The 17,677-nt window shown below is 40.6% G+C and overlaps 1 protein-coding gene across 4 annotated transcripts in view; it reads left to right on the top strand.

Moving 5' to 3' along the window:
* The first annotated feature begins 1,340 nt into the window (after nucleotides 1–1,340).
* The window catches only part of RFFL (ring finger and FYVE like domain containing E3 ubiquitin protein ligase), a 33,247-nt gene continuing 16,910 nt past the window's right edge, over nucleotides 1,341–17,677 (top strand). Inside the window, exons 1-2 of one of the 4 annotated variants that reach the window (XM_025171816.2) lie at nucleotides 1,341–1,412; nucleotides 2,054–2,246. Coding sequence is in view for 1 of the 4 variants with exons in the window: in XM_088152434.1 (XP_088008560.1) it covers nucleotides 2,912–2,918 (7 nt within the window). In the remaining 3 variants the exon portion in view is untranslated. Of the gene's footprint in view, nucleotides 1,413–1,467; nucleotides 1,585–2,053; nucleotides 2,247–2,376; nucleotides 2,919–17,677 lie in introns of those variants that run through there. The other 3 variants (XM_007436162.3, XM_025171817.2, XM_088152434.1) reach the window with 3 other exon arrangements.

Raw genomic sequence — 17,677 nt, 5'->3', positions numbered from 1 at the left:
TATACAGACACTCCAAAGACTACAGATACAGTATTACATATCACATGGCAAGTTACCAGCCAGTGCAAAATGGTAGACTGACAGGTTTAGTCATATCTCAAAAGTTGCTCCTGGTAGGTGAATTTTGACAGTGCTTCCACTCTGCTTGTGCAAGCCTGTTCAACTTTAAATTGTGAACTCCCTTGACATTTCTAGTAATCTCCACTTTCAGATTCCTTGTCTTAAGCCTCTTATGCTGGTTGGGAAATATGGGAGATGTAGTCCCAACCTGAACTGGAGCACCCTGGCTCAGGAAGGATCTTCTAGAGTCTAGACCTAGACTTTTCCTTTTCTGGGGTGGAAAGAAACCCAAAGCACTGAATCACAGACTGTCAAGGTTGGGGTAAACCAAGGAGATGATCTAGTCAACCCCTCTGCCAAATGTGGAATCCACCGTACAGCTTTTTGCTTTTAGTTCTGGATTCCTCATTTTCATTCATTACATTTCCTAGCCTTTCATTTGGTGGAGAGTTACTGTAATTTCCCCCCTTCTCCAGACCAGGTTTTTCTCATTTCTTTCAAATTCTTGGCTTGTCCACCTGTTTGCTTGCTAATTTAACAGGAAGGAATCAAAATAAAATATAAAAAGAACAAAAAATTCCAAAACAGCAAGGATAGTTACTACAGTGACCATATTGTATGTCCTTTATTTCAGAAAGCTGTCCTTTACATTTATTTATTTTCTTGGTTTTGCTCTTGAATTTTCCTTTGTAAATCAAAGTTATAAACATAAGCAATTTTTTAAAATCCTTATGACCCTCTCAGATTTGCCCCTTTTTCAGATTTGTCCTTTATTTTTTTCCAAGAAAATATGGTCACTATATATATAACTGATGCATTGCAATTCGGCTATTTCTGGAATTTCAAATATACAAGAACGTACACAACCACGTCCTGAATGTTTAATAGTGTAGAAAAAAATGATTTCTTTTGTTTTATCCTTCAAAGCAATATTGGAACTCGCGAATACTTATCGTTTGTCAACATTTCCCTCCACGCTGAGGTAAATGATTACTTTCACCTCCCAGGTGGCCTCTCTTGCCTTAATCTCGTTTCCCTCTCTGTGGCGTGAGCCGCTCAGCTTCGCTACCCTCCCCTTCAAAACCTCAACCATAGATAAAAAGCGACAATCCCAACGCAGCTTTGCTCTTTAGCACCACGCCAACGTAGCTCCGCCTCCCCGTTGCCATAGCAGCGGGGCAGCAGCCAAAGGCTGGGCGACCGTCAGCCAGGCGGGCGGCCGAGGGGTGGCGCCTTACCCTGGCCCCGCCCACTTACCATCTGGCCGAGGCAGTTGGAGCCTGGCCTTCGAGGGAGGAGGAGGCGCCGCTGTGTCGCGGAGGTCGGGAGCGGAGCTTTCTCTGTGGTGAAATGTAAGGAGGGAGAGTGGAAGCCGGTCAGGAAATGGCAGCAAAAATCAGAAGAAAATCTTCTTTCTTGCTGCTTTTAGGAGGACTCTGCGCTCGTTTGGTGGTTGGGGTATCTCAGGTCTGGAGTGTGGAGGAAGATGTGGGAAAATGAATGTGATAAAGGCTATGGGCTAGTGTAAGTCTTGTTAAACTCGGGAGAGTAAACACATTTCGAAGGAGGGGATGTGTCACTTCCTTGATCTCTTGTTGAAGTTTGGCTTAGCTTTTTTGCAGCCCCAGCTGGTATTTCCCAACCTGTTGCTCTCCAGGTGTGTTGGGTTATAACCCCACCATTTCCAGCTGCTGCAGCCATGCAGTTGCAGCCCTATGAGAGTTGTAGGAGGCCATCAGGCTGGGGAAGCTTATTCTAGTGGAAATGCATCCCCTCCTCTCAGAAAACAAAATACACTTCTTGACTCTGAAAATGGATCAATAGCAAAGGCATTGAAAGCCCAGAAAGCAGGGCATGAGCTGTGACTCAGGCTGTGTGGTGATCTGATCATATATAAAGATTATTTTTTTATGAAAGCTGAAATATTGAAAAACATAGCATGATGCTTTTTATGTACAAACAGGGCTGCAAGAATATTTGTTTATGCTTCCAGCCCTACAGTCTGCTGTTGTCCAGATGGGCTGGGTCTACCCAACAGCCAAGCTGGCTGGGAAAGTCTGTGGCAGCTGGAGAACACCAGGATGGGGAGGGTTGGTCTGCACTGCCTTCCAGCTGATGTCATCTCTGGTAACTGAGAGGAAGGTCCCTAGGATCCCATGCAAGTCTGGCTTCTGTTTACTGTGCTGGTAATCAAGTTGAGAAATTTTTTTTGCACTCTGTTCATTTGCATGATGCCTCCAAGTGCAGTAAAACATTCGCTTGTGAAAATATCTTCTGGTTTGACAGTTGGATTGTAGACAATATTTTATGTTATGATTAATAGTAATCACATGACGGCTTTCTTAAATCCTTCCACTGCTTTCTTATCTGCTTCTGCATCCAGCATAAGCTCCTTGTCCTTGATTTCAGAATCTTCATGGCTCTAAGCCTATTTTATCTTGTTCATTTCTTTTCTTCTGCAGTTCAAAGGTTTTCCTTCTTCTCCTCAGGAGATTTGCCGTTTCCAGAATTATCGCCTCTGTGCTTGGAATTGGCTCTACAAACAGTTGTATCATACCACTCATTTTTCTCAAAAGTAACATTTTCCACAATGCTTTTGACACCATCTGTATCTTATTTCCAATGTAAACCTGTAACTAACCCCCCAGCCCCAACGCATATAGCTGAAACAGAAGCTAGTATGGTGTAGTGGTTTAGGGCCAGGGAGACTGAGGTTCAAAGTCCACCCTTAGCCATTGGAAACTTATTGGGTGACTTTCAGCTAGTCACGGATTTGCAGCCCAGCCTACTTCACAGGATTGTGGAGATGAAATGAAGAGAGATCCTTGTGTAGGCCACCTTGAGCTCTTGGATGAAAGGTGGGATATAAATCTAACAAAATAAATATTTTTCTAATTTATGTAACCTCACTTTCCTTTGTTTTCTTAGACCATAAGCTACTCACAGCTAGAATCCCGCTTACTTGGGTATACAGCTTTCTTGTAGCAGGGAGCTACACATTAAAAAAAAAAAGGTTTTGGAGATCTGACTGGTAAAATGATATCACCAGAGTAGGTAGGTTTATTATTATTTTTTTTGGCCTTTTTGGGCTTTTGGATTCTAAGGGGCAAATTTTGCTCTATAAAATACTCCCCAGCTAAACAAAATGACCCAAAGAATTTCCTTAGGAATGAAATAAGTACCTAACATTTTTCAATGCTTATTCATTTTGCCCCTTAAAATTCCCTTTCCTCCAAACAAATGAAACCCAGATCAAATGACCTGCTCTTTCCGGAGGGAGCTCTTTAGGGCCTCAAAGTAAGTAAGTGGTGGAACCTGAGGTTATCAGTCAAATACTATTGCTGCATGATAGCTCTACATTAATTGTAATAATATAATAAAAGATTAATACTTCAAAACTGCGTTCTTCTCCAAATATTGCCCCAATCCAATGTCACTTTAGATGGATCAAACCTCCTATCAGCTCCAGCCACTTGACCAGTTGTGGATGGTGGAAATTCATATCCAAAATACAATGGAAGATAGTAGGTTAGGGGAGTTGTGCTCAACTCTCACTATGTCCTTCCTATTTTCTTACAACAACATGACGTGGTTTGTGTTGTCTTTTTCCGGGATTTCATTACCTCCTTGCAGTGCAGAGTTTATTTTTTCCTTGTAGTTGAATACATTTAAAACTGGTATGCATTAAACAGCACGTGGTGTAATTTGATGTGTGGGTTGCCCTCAGACTTGTGAAGTACCACAAGCCTTTTCTTCCTTGTTTTCTGTCTGACATAAATAAGGAACAAGAGGAAGTAGGTCTTAAATTTCAGCATTCTCCTGAACTGTGATGTAGTTTAGAAAAATGGTGTTTGTTTTCTTGTTTACCCCAAATAAACAAACAGTTTAGAAAACAATAGTATATTAACAAACCCCAGTTAAGATCAAAATTGATCCTTGAGATAATCTCAACTAGCTGCCTGTTGATTTTGTTGGAAGATGTTGCATGGGGCAACAGGAAATGCACACATTCCATGAATCAACATGGCTTGTACATTCTTCTTGGGTGTAATGAGATCTTGATAAACATGTAGCCAGTGTTGCATGGTGACTTGTGAGAATCAGTAATGTAATTGCTCAGAAGAAACCCGTGGAGATGGTTGTACGGTAAATGTATGCTGTTCTCAAGGCTAGAATATTGTGATCTCATACGGTTTAATGGGCTTGGAGCAAAACAGGATACTGCAGCAGCAGAGGTCTTTGCTGTTCACCACATATGTATAAATATGATGATGAATTGTAAAAAATACAGATCCTGCAGTATTCTTTACGGTCTGATTTAGATAGCTATATCCTCAAACCTATGAACATTACCCATTTTTAAAGTGACATAATCTTTTAGACATAGGAGGAGGAGACCTATATGGTAGCCCAAAATCAGGAGGAGTCTGGTAGTACTTTTTCACACTGAATTCAGTAGAATTTACTTTCTAGTGAGCTTAAGGGTAGAATTGCATTCTAATTGAGAGTTTTAAAAAATTATAAAGGGCCTTATATGCTTCTCCTGATTACTTGTTAGAGAGCACAGTCTTTATGATGGTTTCTGAGAAAAAAACCCTATATGTGGTTATATGTAGTTTATGCTGTCAAATGATCATAGAAAGATGTGTATATGTGATAGCTGAAAATAATCCTGGGGTTTCTTTTCTAAGGAATCACATTGTCTTGATGTAACAGCATTAAGATAAGAACTAAGAAAGTGGATAATGTAAGTAAGGTAAAGGCTGCTTATTTTATTGTTTCATCAGTGTTTCACAGCCTCCAATTAGTATTTTGGTTGATATCTTTGGCTTGGCTATGAGGTGACAGTATTAGCACCAATATGCTTTGGGAAAGGCTGTGTTATGTTGTGCTAGTGAAGATTACAGAGTTTGTTCTCCAAATCTGATAGTGTTTTATAGATAATTCAAGGGGGAAAATCATAGGCTGATCTAGTCTTAACTAGTAAGAAGCAGATGTCAATCTGAATTGCTACTGGATTCTAAGACAACTCTTGCTTTGAACCTGTTTAGATAGCTAATATAGTTATTGCATCTTGCTTATTCCTATATCAGAAGTTTTGGAAGAGAATTGTGTTTCCTAGCCTGCTGCAGTTTGTGAGGATACCAATGATACCCGCACATTCTGATATGAAGTTGCGCTTTTCATTATTGGACCTGCTGGCTGAGGCTACTGGGAGTTATAGGTCAGCAGCATGTGGAGGGCCACATGTTCTGATGAAGCAACCGGTCCAGCTAGCCCAGTATTGTCTATTTAATTATCAATTGATTTCTGGTATCTTTCCTAACCTTGTTATCTGAGGGTTTTTTTGACAAGTGTCATTAGAATTGGTCTGATTGAAGTGATGCAAATAAATTTCCATTCCATACTGAGACATTGTAATCATCCACCATCAATTCTTGCTGCAATTTCCATCTTCTATGATGACATAATTTATGATCTTGCATAATGCACTCCATGTATACTCATATTCTCTAGAGCTTTTTTGTTTCCTCATATAGCTGTGGCTCAGGAAACCTGCCGAGCGTTCACATTCCGATGGCAGAAGGACTTGATTGTCAATAGTTGCATAGGCTCAAAACTAGTTTGTACTACTTCAATCAGTCACATTTCTGTTAAGTGTGGAATATGATTGAAGTCCTGGAAGAACATGTTTAGCTAAATTGCCTTATACTGGGAAAGTTTGTGTAGCACAGCAAGCGTAATACGGCTTAACAATGAATAAATGGTATGATAGCACATGCTGTTGTGATTATACCTGCCTGCTTCTCCTGCAGACAGGGACAGCTAAGAAGTCATTGACAGCTCAGTGGATAGCTTGTATGAACCAGGAAATCTGGTGTCTTGAAAAGAACAAGTCAGAGTTCTTGATTCTCATAAAACACTAAACAAATCATAAATAGAGCTGTCCATGGTTTGTCAGCTGCATCTTCTTGTAAGAAGAATTGATACAATCAAAATAACTGCCGTTGAAGCAACTGGCATCAACATGGTGCTCATTAGCCATATTATGGTCTTCTGTGTTCTGCAATTAGTCCACCTAGCTTTGGGAAATCAAAACATCCTAGAAAAACACAATTGCAAATTACTTTTGTATCATTCCAAGAAAACTGCATAGATATGTCATGTAAATTGCCAGCTCATCTCAAATGTGCTTTTTCACATTTTAGCCTTGTGTGATATTCTCACTAACTGGCTCTGGAGAACCAAAGTTTAGGCAAGCATCTTTTGCCCCACTACCTGGAGTGATTTATTCTAAGGACTTTTTTTTAATTTGGGCATTAGATTTGGTTTTTGAGAATTAGGGAATCTTTGTCATCATGCAGCATATATGAGAATGCTGGTTAGTACTTAATAGCAGAAAGCACCCATGTTTTGAAAGTGCTGTGCTGCAGAAATAATGTACAATCATTTGTTTTAGTAGTTTATACAACATTTGTGGGATTACTCCTCCAGGACCAGGCAGTCTTACACACTGCTTTTCCCACCCCCTTTAAAAAAAATTATGGGATTTGTTGGATTTATTTAAATTTGTGTTTCTAACTATCTTGTAAACCACTTTGGGCTCCTTGGGAAGAAGAGCAATATAGAAATCATTAAGAATAATAGATGGTAGGTACCTAGAAAGTGCCAGGGCCTATGTATAGGCAGGGCATTAAAAGTCTCTCAGTTGTTTCAGGTCACAGCACATTCTGAAAGGAGCTTCAGTAAACATTAGAGCAGGTGTGCAAATGATTGCTATAGTAATCAGCAGAGTCTGTTTAGAAGTAGTTTGTGCCAATGTGAACTTTTGAAAATCCTTTCCAACTAGGATCTTGCTGGTGGGAAACTTCTATCTTGCTAATGTTGTTTTTTTGGAACATTTGCAAAGTATGTGCATTTATGCTAGATAGATAGAAGTGTGCTTTATACCTTTATCTGCAGAACAAGAAGGCATCCAAAGTCAGATAACAAAGTATGTTGCTTCTGCTGCTGAGATATCTTCCTAGCTTTCAGCTGTTGATTAAACTCATGCGTCATAAGAGCAGGTTGGATAGAACTTTCGAGTCCTGTGGCCTCTTCTATGTAGTAGTGGCTTGAGGCTGTCTAGAAACTCACAAGTAGTGCTTGAAAGAACATCCTCTCCTGCCATGTTAGTTATATTTAGAGGTGTTTCAACTGAACCCTAACCCTGCCTGCCAAAAATACAATAGCTGCTTTCAAATATCACATGAAGCCATAATGTGTGTTTGGTTTTACACAAACTGTGAACCCAATTGTTGTGTTTTTTAGCCATGGTTTATAATTTACTGTTATATGTGAACCCAATCATTGTGGCTTATAAAGCAAACTATGGCTTAGTATAATGTGTGAATGCTATTGTAGTGCAGCTTGTGTGGCTCTTAAGTTGATGCAGGCCTTTCTATGCAACGATGGTCACTTGCTGTCATTAGGTAGGCTTGGAAACTTCTGTTTTTCAGCTGGGAAGGATTCAGGATGTCAACCTTTGCATTGATTTCAGTGCATAATCATGGTGGCGTAGCCATATTTCTCCCTCACAAAGTTTTTTTTGCTGGTGCATCTTAAAGCTTTATTCCATTCATGCATTCCAGTGCCAGCTGATAAGATATTTCAGATATTCTGCTGTTTAGCCAGGGTACATGTTTTGTGGAAGAAAGTCTCCAGAGGATTATTTTTTATCTGTGAAGTTGGTTTACAGGCTAAGCATGAGAAAAGGATTTGTAATATTAGCACTCCAGTAAATTCCTAGATCCCTGATTGTTCATTGGAAGGACTGATAATGAAGCTCAAGCTCAGATACTTTGGTCACCTAATGCGAAGAGAGGAGTCTTTGGAAAAGACCCTGATGCTGGGAAAGATTGAAGGCAAAAGGAGAAGAGGACAGCAGAGGATGAGATGGTTAGATAGCATCACTGAAGCAATGAGCATGAAACTGAGCAAACTCAGGGAGGCAGTGAAGGACAGGAAGGCCTGGCGCAATATGGTTCCTGGGGTCACGAAGAGTCGGACACGACTTAACGACTGAACAACAACAACAACAAAATTCCTAGATATCCTCCAGAAGTTTTAGATTGCAATTATCAGAATCATTGGCCTGCTGATTGAGCTCATGGAGTTATAATCCAAAACTTCTGGAAGGTCCAAGTTACCTACCCTTTCACTGAATTGTTCTGAGAGCAAAATCTGTGCTACAGCTCCTATTCACACCAGTTCAATTTGCTTACTGTATGCTGGAGGAGTTCATCCTCCCATCACCTTTGCCTGCTTCAATCAAGTGAGTTCCTTTTGAAAATTCAGAGTCAAAGTGTTTGTAACTATTGTTAGTTTTTTTGCTAAGCTGGTTGCTCTATTCACAGAAATCTCCCATCAAACTTTGTAGTCATGGAAGGACTCCAGTTGTGTCATTTTGACTAACTCGACAGTATTTTGGGGTTCATTTTATGCCTTCTTCCCAATGCAAGAGGGTTATACAAGTAGAGGATCCAAAGGCAAGATTACAAGTTTGGTTATGCAAATTCCTTATAAAGCAGAAGGGAGAACAGAATTTAAAGTATGGTATGACTGGGTTATATACTATGCTAGGATAGGCTAAAATGGGAAAAGGTAGTTTGTGATTCAAAGTGTTTATTTATTTAAATAATTTATGTGGCTGCCCATCTCACAAGAGTGATTCTGGGTGGCATATAGGGCCTAAAATAAAAACTACAATATAAAACCCGTGGTGCCTGAGGTTAAAATAGTAAACATCAATCACAGAACAGAAATATATCAACAGCAGCAGAGCTGACCTATCCCCCTGGCCCAAACATCTGGGGAAACAGCCAGGTATTCAGAGCCTTGTGAAAGGCTAACAGGATCAAGGCCTGGATTTCTGGTTGGATGCTGTTCCACAGGGCAGGTGTTGCCGGTGAGAAGGCAGAGCTCTGGGGTCCAACAAGATGACACTGTTTGATAGAAGGGATCCAAAGCATGCCTTCTCTACTAGATCTGTTGAGGCAAGCAGAAACAGTAGGAGAGAGGCAGTTCTGCAAATAGCCTGGCCCTATGCCATATAGGATTTTATACGTAATAACCAGAACCTTGAATCACACCTGAAAGCCTACTTGGGAGCCAGCACAGTTTGTGAAGCAGAACTTTTATATGAGTGTAATGAGAAACACCAAATATTGCCCACACTGCTGCATTCTGGACCAGCTGCAGCTTCTGAATGCTTTTCAAGGGCAGTCCGATGTAGAGTGCATTACAGTAATCCAAACAGAAGGTGACTGAGGCATGAGTCACTATGAGCAATGCCTCCTGGTCCAAGAATAGGCACAATTGGTGTAGAAGGTGAACTTGTGCAAAGGCTTCCCTCATCATGGCTGCCAGCTGCTCTTTTGAGTAGGAGCTGCGAATCCAGGAGGACCGCCAAACCGCACACCAATTTTGACTGGGGAAGTGTACCCCTGAGCAGAGTTAAAGATGGAATATCTTTGGAGGCTGGGGGACTAGGATTGAACTAAAGCCTGTTTTTCCCCATCCAGATCCTCATAGCCTCCAGGCACTCGGAAAGGACCTCCACAGCGTCGCTTGGTCAACCCAGGGTGGAGATGTACAAATGGGTATCATCTGTATACTGTTGATATTGCACCCCATGGTGATGGATGACCTCACCCCAGCTTCATATAGATTCTAAATAGGAGTGGGAAGAAGGTAGAACCCTGAGGCACCCGTTTGTTGGAAGCTGCAAGTCGTGGTCATGTGAGGTCCTTGCTTAATGACCCGCAATTCTCACTTAACAACAGCAACAGGGACTGCCAGGATTGCTGTTACTAAGCAATGTGGTCACTTTTATGACTGCATTGCTTAATGATGGAAATTCTGGTCCCAATTACCATCGTTAAGTGAGGACTACCTGTACATTGCATTTTGTTAACTGGGATTTAAGGTTTAATATAGTTTTCTTGAGCAAGGAGGCCTCAGACTTGGTTAACAAATCTAGCTTTTGTAATTTTGGAAGAAACCAGGAAAGCTGATTCCAATATTCCTTTTCCTCTATACGTCCTTTCTTTGTAGGCTGTTATCCTCCTGATTCATGGTGCTATTTTGTACTTTCATGCATAAACTGGAGAATTCTTACTGAGAAGAAATATGAGAAATTGCTGCAGGCATTTATGTATGCAAGCTTTACTAAAGAAAGCAATAGAAATGGGATTTGTAGCTGCAACTAATAAGTTGGATCTGATATGTCTAAATTAGCACTGTTTGTTTTCCAGTGTTTCAGGAGGACTGGGAAGACTTTCCTAGTGCTGTATCTAATGATTTTTCTAAGTGGACATTCTGGAGATTAAACTTGTGACTGTGCTTGCCACAGAGACATAGCTTTTCTTTGATATTGGTAGTCTTGCTTCTTTTATGGAAATGCATTCTTCTAGGTACAGGGAGAAACAGCTGTGATAAATACCAGTAGGCCCTTCCAGCTGAAATGTTTTGAAGCAGCCATGGAGTGGAGGTTGATTAATGCTTTGACGGAAAGTATTAAAGCTTATGGTGACTTGGATTTATACAGAACAGCTTTTATCCCACTGGTGCTAATGTAGAGTTGCTTGTAACTGTTTAAAAAAATATGTTGGCATACCTCGTTCCAATCAAACAGCATGCCTATAAAGGCGCTGGTTGGTGCATAAAGTTAGTAGGCTTGCAATGCCATTAAGGACTTACTTAATTCTGTCTGCTAGAAAGCTCCCTTGTATAAGCCCCATGGAAGGGCTTACAAATAAATGAGTGTGAAAGCAGAAGGGTCCTGAAAGATCATGTTTTATGTTAGTGGGAGCACTTTGCTTAAGATAGTGAGATGTTTGGATATCATTGCTGCCTTGTCACAAATGAGCTCTTGACCAATTTCTTCTGAGTGGAGGAGGGGATGTTCAGTATATGTTTATTTCTTTATTATTTCAGTTTTGAGGCTGCCAACTCCATAGTGACTCTGGATACTTTACAATTAAAAATTTAAAAGAAAAGTTAATTCAGCCACTCCTTCTTTAGTAACTACATTGGTTAGCAATTGTTCACTAATACGATGGTAATAAATGGTAGCAAACAAATCATTTTCCGACCAATGTGTGTACTCAATACCAGATTTCTATGCTTGATAACAATGTGCGCCAAAGTAAGAGTAATGGGGCATTGCTGCATGAGAGAGCTTTATCTAAATGAGATGGCAGCAACCAGTGATCTTCGCAGCATCTCTCTCTCAGGCATGTGGTTGGCTTAGTGACCATTTCACTTAACAGCAGTTGCTGGAATGGATTTCAGTCGCTAAATGAGGAGAGGGCGTATATCAAAGAAAAAGTGTTAGCTGACTAGAGACAGAACCCAAACCCAAAGTGGCTCAACCACCATCCTAGTCTAAGGCCTTTAACAATCTGTGGAAATTCAAAAGGGTAGGAGCAGTAGATGGATCTCCAGTCTACAGGGTATGAGCCATCACCCAGAAGGGACGCTCCCTGGGTTCCACAAAGTGACACTGCTTAACCAACAGAACCCGGAGCATGTCCACTCTAGTTGACTTCACAAGAGGGGTAGAAACATATGGAGACAGTCAGGTCCTATGCCACAAAGGTTTTATAAGTGATAAGCAGCACCTTGAATTGTACCATGAAGTGAATTGGTAGCCAGTGCAGCTCATGAAGCAAGGGTGTGTGCCATGTGTGTACCATGACATGCCCATCATTGCCTGTGCAGCTGCATTCTGAGTAGTCTGCAAGGGCAGCCCATATAAATATTACAGTAGTTAAGAGGTGATCAAGGAGTGAGTCACTGTCTGAAGAACCTCTGGAGAAGGAATAAGGAATGGTCTTAAAGGACAGGAGGAAGAGCTGCTACCAAGGCAATGGTCAGATAAGTGGGGCTTGAGCCTGGGCCAAGAAAATAATTTGAGAAAATGTCTCAGATAAGCTTACATGGATAAAGTGAGGGAGGGGGAAACACCTTCAGACTTGCAAGATTCTGTTACTATAGCTGTTACAATAAAAAGTAGTCCTGACCTATATGGCATTGGTTTCTTAGTCTGCTCTACCTTGTTGGGCTGACAGCTCCCAGTCCAGAAACGGATATAACTGGCACACCAGATGAACCTGTGCAAAGGCTCTCTTGGTCACAGCTGTCTTCTCTTCTTCGAGCAGGAGCTGTAAATCTAAGAGGACCCCTAGATTTCACACTAGTCTTGCATGGAGAAGTGCAACCCCATTAAAGACTAAAGACGGAATGTCCCCAGAACCAGGGGAATCAAACAAAGCCACTCAGTCTTGTCAGGATTGAGCCTGAGTGTGTTCCTCCCCATTCAGGCCTGCATAACCTCCAAGCACTAGTCAGGACTTCAACAGCATTGCTTGGTCAGCCTGGAATCAAGAATTATAATTGGGTATTGTCAGCATATTATTGATACCTGATCCCAAACTGATGGCTGTCACACAGTAGTTTCATGTAGATGTTAAACAAAAGGGGAGAGAGAGTTAAGTTCTGTGGTATCCTACAGTGAGGGGCCACAGGCGTAATCTCTCACCCTGATTGAAACTGGCCACAGAGAAAGGAGGAGAACCACTGCAAAACAGTGCCTCCCACTCCTAACCCAATTGGATACTGTGGTTGATGGAACTGAAAGCTGCTAAGAGGTCAAGGAGCACCAGGGTGGATGCACCACCCCCTCCTGGCTCTACCACAGGTTATCAACAAGTACAACTAATGCTGTCTCTGTACTGAACCCTGACCTGATCCCCAGCTGAAGTGGATGTAGATAATCTGCTTCTTCCAGGGCAGTCTTTATATCCTGTGTTGCTCTATAATGAAACCAGAACAATGTATGTTGGGATGCAGTGTATTTTTCCATCCAGTAGCTGACCCAATCCAGGCCACCTTAGCTTTGTTAGATAATGGTTAGTTAGATAATGGTTTCATTATCTAACTTCAGATCAGTCTCTATTACAGTAAGACAGTGTTGAAAAGAAAGGAACTGCAAAGGAGTTTCATTCGGCTCTATTCTTTTTAATGCTGTGCCCAGAAGGCCTGTAGGGTTTTGGATCCTGGTCCAACAACTTTGTATTTAATGTTGTTATATCCCCAGATGTACAATACATATTCTAAATGCATCAGGCAAAAAAGTTTATGGTACAGTATGAAGGAAGTGGCTTGCCCATAGCTCTGGCTTTTTTCTTCTTCTTAAGTGTCACTAGGAACAAGAATGCCATTAGGAGCAGGACCAAATCTTAATCTTCATTTTTGCTTAATGTGGTATGTGACTCCACCTGTTGAGGCTCACATGCTTGCTTATTTATTCATTTATATATACAATTTACAGACTGTCAACTTCCAAAAGGACTTGAGGCAGTTTACACTGTAAAGAAAAACAACAATTAAAGCCATCATCAATTAACTAAGGCAGCCCAAGTGCTCAACACAATAAAAACTCTTTCTGTCAGCTCAGCTGTCTCCTTGGATTTGGTGAGAATGATGCTGTTCAGTGCCCTTCCATTGATCTCTGAACGATTCTCCATTGGCAGCTGTACAGACCCCCCCCTTCACGGGCCACAAACCCAGTGCCATCAAATTCTTTGGCTAGTCAAAAACCACTGCTGTTGCACTGACTGCTGCTTCTCTCTCCACCACCCAGGATCTGGCAGGTACCATCTGGTATAATCTTCAGATCTTCCGCTTTCTTTCTGATGTTTTTCTCTTCCACTTTCTCCATTCCTCCCTCTACCATCTGTCTTGTTCTTCAGTTGTGATAGTACCCATTCCTTCACTTTATCATTTTAAACACAATTGCATAGAAGCAAATAGAAGAGGATCTGCAATCTGAGAATGGCATATTAATGCATTTTCATGTGCCACAATTAACAATCCAGGATAACTGGACTGGCTAGCCAATGGCCATTTATTTTTGTCCAAACCATTGTTTATGGCATGGTGTATCTGTGAACCAGATCTCTATGGTTTATCTAAAAATCATAGTTAAGGTAAACTGGTTTGCATTATATTGAGTTCAGTCACTCTATTGAGGTATGTGAAAACTCAGCTGATTTTAATCAGCTTTTTGATCTAGTTCTTGCATTTTATTAAACTATAGTTTGCTTAAACATTCACTGAGTAACTACAATTGGCTGACTTCATGCATTACACCATAAATATATTGGCAGAATTCTCGTAACTTGCTAGGCCAGTATCAAACAAACCACATTATGGATTAATGTGATATGTGAATCTAATCTGTGATTGCATAACCATGTGATGTTAAGTCAGGATTTAATGTTACATGTATGAGCTCTGGAAGTAAAGCCTTGAGACTGTACATCACTTGGGCCCCATTCCTCTTCCTGCACATCTAGGAAGAGGATTCTTGCTGTGTTCTTGATTTGTGTATTACTGGTCATGGTTCAATACCAACTCTTGTTAACTAAGCCATGTATTTTTGGCTTGTTTAGCAAGTGGCTACAATTTGTAATAGATGCTCAGAGATATTAAAACTATAATTTAGCATTATTTAAATAATCTTGAATATAATACTGGCTCCATATTTCTGCTTTTCTACATGGCTAATCAAAATGTGCTATATTCCTGATTTGTCTTTTGTTATTAAGTTACCTTGAGCAGAGTTTCCTGTTTGATAGAATTATTTTTAATTCTAGAAAACGGTGGTTCATGAAATAGCTGTGTTTGGAATATCTAAGACTACCTATATCCACTTACAAGTTCAGATGATTTTAAATCTATTATTTTTATAGTTCAAAGTATTTTTATACTTACAATCTTCATTCTCCCCACCTGCTGAAAATGATGCAACACTTCAAGTTAGTGTTTATTTATTTATTTTTCCAATTTATATAGCCACCCAAGCGACTCTGGGTGGCTTACAACAAAGTTAAAACAGCAACAATAAATGCCTAAAAACCACTCTAATTATTAACAATTAAAACATCAAAAACTATAAGAACCGAGCTAAAACAAAAGTAGATGAAGGGATGTTAATAATAATGGAGCCATCTCACTAGCTCACCTGTAACCTGGGGTCCCCAGGCCTGCCAACATAACCAAGTCTTCAGGGGCCTCTGGAAGCTCAGAAGCGATAAGGCCAACCTCACCTCAGGGGGAAGAAAATTCCACAATGCGGCCACCACCACAGAAAAGGCCCACCACCTAGGGCCTGCTAAATGTAGCTCCCTAGATGATGGAACCTGTAACATGCCCTCTCTGGTGGGATGGGCAGATGAAATCGGGGAGAGGTGGTCCCTCAGGTAGCCTGGCCCCATGCCACGAAGGGTGTTGACTCCTGGTGACTGCCTGGGCAAGTTTCCGCAGTTTTCTTGGCAACATTTTCAGGTTTGCCATTGCTTCCTTCCTAGGGCTGAGAGAATGACTCGCCCAAAGTCACCCAACTGACTTTGTGCTTGAGGCAGGACTAGAACTCACAGTCTCCTGGTTTCTAGCCTGGTGCCTTAACCATTACACCTAACACAGTAAATGGTAAAACCAATCCTGTGCATATTAAATGCCACTTTCTCTCACAAGGAGAAGGTATGCCTTCATCTTTTTAAAAATCAAACATGCCACTTCTTCTGAGTAGTTGGTGTCAGGTTTGGCATTATTTTATGGCTTGTGTGAACTACAAAATCTGTGCTGCCCAATTATGGTCTCTTTTCTTCTGTATGGATCTCTCCATGCATTGGGATGAGCACTGGAGGCTGGACTCTGTTGGGCAGGAGGTGATGGGCATGCAGAACAGGCCCTTCCTGGTTCTAGTGGTTACATGGTAGCCTTGCTTCCTAAGCGAAACCCACGGCTTCCAGTATTGCTCACTACTTGCAACATGATTAAAAAAAGTAAAAAAACTGTGGGGTAAATGTAAGTTTTTTTGCTGTTAAGATTTATTTTTGTGGCTATGGTGTAATTTCTTGATAGGATTCTATGTGCTTTAGTGGCTCTGGGTATCCTTAGATTAAACAAACAAAAAAAAAAGCTTAAGACTCCTTTGGGTCAAGTTCAGCTGGTAGCTTTCTTCAAACAATATGGGAGAGGCTTGCTACTCCCTTCTTTCTGCATATTTTTTTTACTTCTGAATCTAGTCTGCAACTCTAGGATTTCCTGGTGATCTCATCTATGTGCTAACTAGGTCCCAACTTGTTTAGTTTGTTGAGATCAGCCAAGCTTCATTAAGTGCTACTAGACAATTTATATATTTTATGTAAAAAAAAGGTCCCACAAAGGCCTTGTTAAGATGGTTGTCCTGTGTTACGTCCCTGAGTGCAGAGGCAAATGTTTCGGAGAATAGGTAGCAAATAGCTGGCCTCACATGTTTTTTGAGCTATGGTTTGTATAACAATAGTTTATTAAATCACAGTCAGCTGGCTGTTCATAACACATTAAAACCAAACCAAACAAATCATATTTTGGCTTCAGCAGTATGTGAACCCAGACAGTTTGTCTTTATGAATGACAGCAGTACTGTTTTTGGTCTTATTATATCTAGCATTCAACTACATTTAGTAGAAACAGGAGAACCTCCTGCTTTCTGGTCTGCATTATTGAATTTATAAACTGCTACCAAACTAAATGGCATTTCTTCTGACAAGCCAAACAACAAGATGTCAAGAAACAGAATTAGGTCACTGTGTAAAAATTGGGGTTAACCCCTTCCCCACCAAAATCTGAAACACTACATCATATGGGTTTAATGTTGGCCTACCCCACAGAGCTTTCTAGAAGGACTGATAAAACATTACTTATGAAATGTACTTACATATATAAATGCCACGAGTGGGTATCCTATTAGACACCTATTTTGTTTAGCTTTAAAAAGATTCCTGCCAGGCCAAATATAAACCATAGCACAACTTGCATTCTGAAAAATGATATTTCCTTCCATTTGAAAGATACGATGATTCTATGCAGGGCAGAACTAAAGCAGCATTTTATAGTAGTTTAGATTCAGCCACCAGTTTTTTTCTTACGTGGTTAAAGAACAGGTTTTCCCTGTTAATTTCTTATTTGGACTGTACCTTCCACTTTGTGTCACTGATTAGAGCACAAAAGATTGTTTTGATCAAATTCCAGCTGCATACAGCAAATGTTCATAAACAGAAGGAAGTGAAGCAATCTTGGTTTCAGGCAGTAGATAAAAACTGAAGTGACTTAATATATACTATTTTGTTGATAGTTTATTTCTGATAATGAATTTAAACATCTGAAATCGGCATTACTACCATTTATCTGCAACTTCACCTTTTCTCAGTAGGATATAATCTTTTCTGTGTTTTGCAAGGTATGCAGAGTTTTGTGCTGGCTTTGTGTTTTGCCTTGAAGCAATCCAAACCCATCCCCAGTGAACTGATGAAGCTGGTTATGCCATTTCAGATCAGTGTGCAACAGGGTTTGGCTAGCTTGGTGAGCTTTGGTTCATGGCAGTGGCTGCATTCACACACGTTGCTAAGTGAAGAGACTTTAACTGTGGCTTGCTGAACAAGCCATAGTATCTTAGTTCACAGGCAATGCTAAACAGTTAGTGAGTTCATGCATCACACTAACCCAAAAATAAAATCCAACCACT

The sequence above is a fragment of the Python bivittatus genome, unplaced genomic scaffold, assembly GCF_059951505.1.
Source record: "Python bivittatus isolate LINGU-HERP-01145 unplaced genomic scaffold, Pbiv_v1 ctg000690_np1212, whole genome shotgun sequence".
Taxonomy (NCBI): Eukaryota; Metazoa; Chordata; class Lepidosauria; order Squamata; family Pythonidae; genus Python; species Python bivittatus.
Note: the sequence above shows the minus strand (reverse complement) of the source record. Positions and strands in the feature narration are given on the sequence as shown.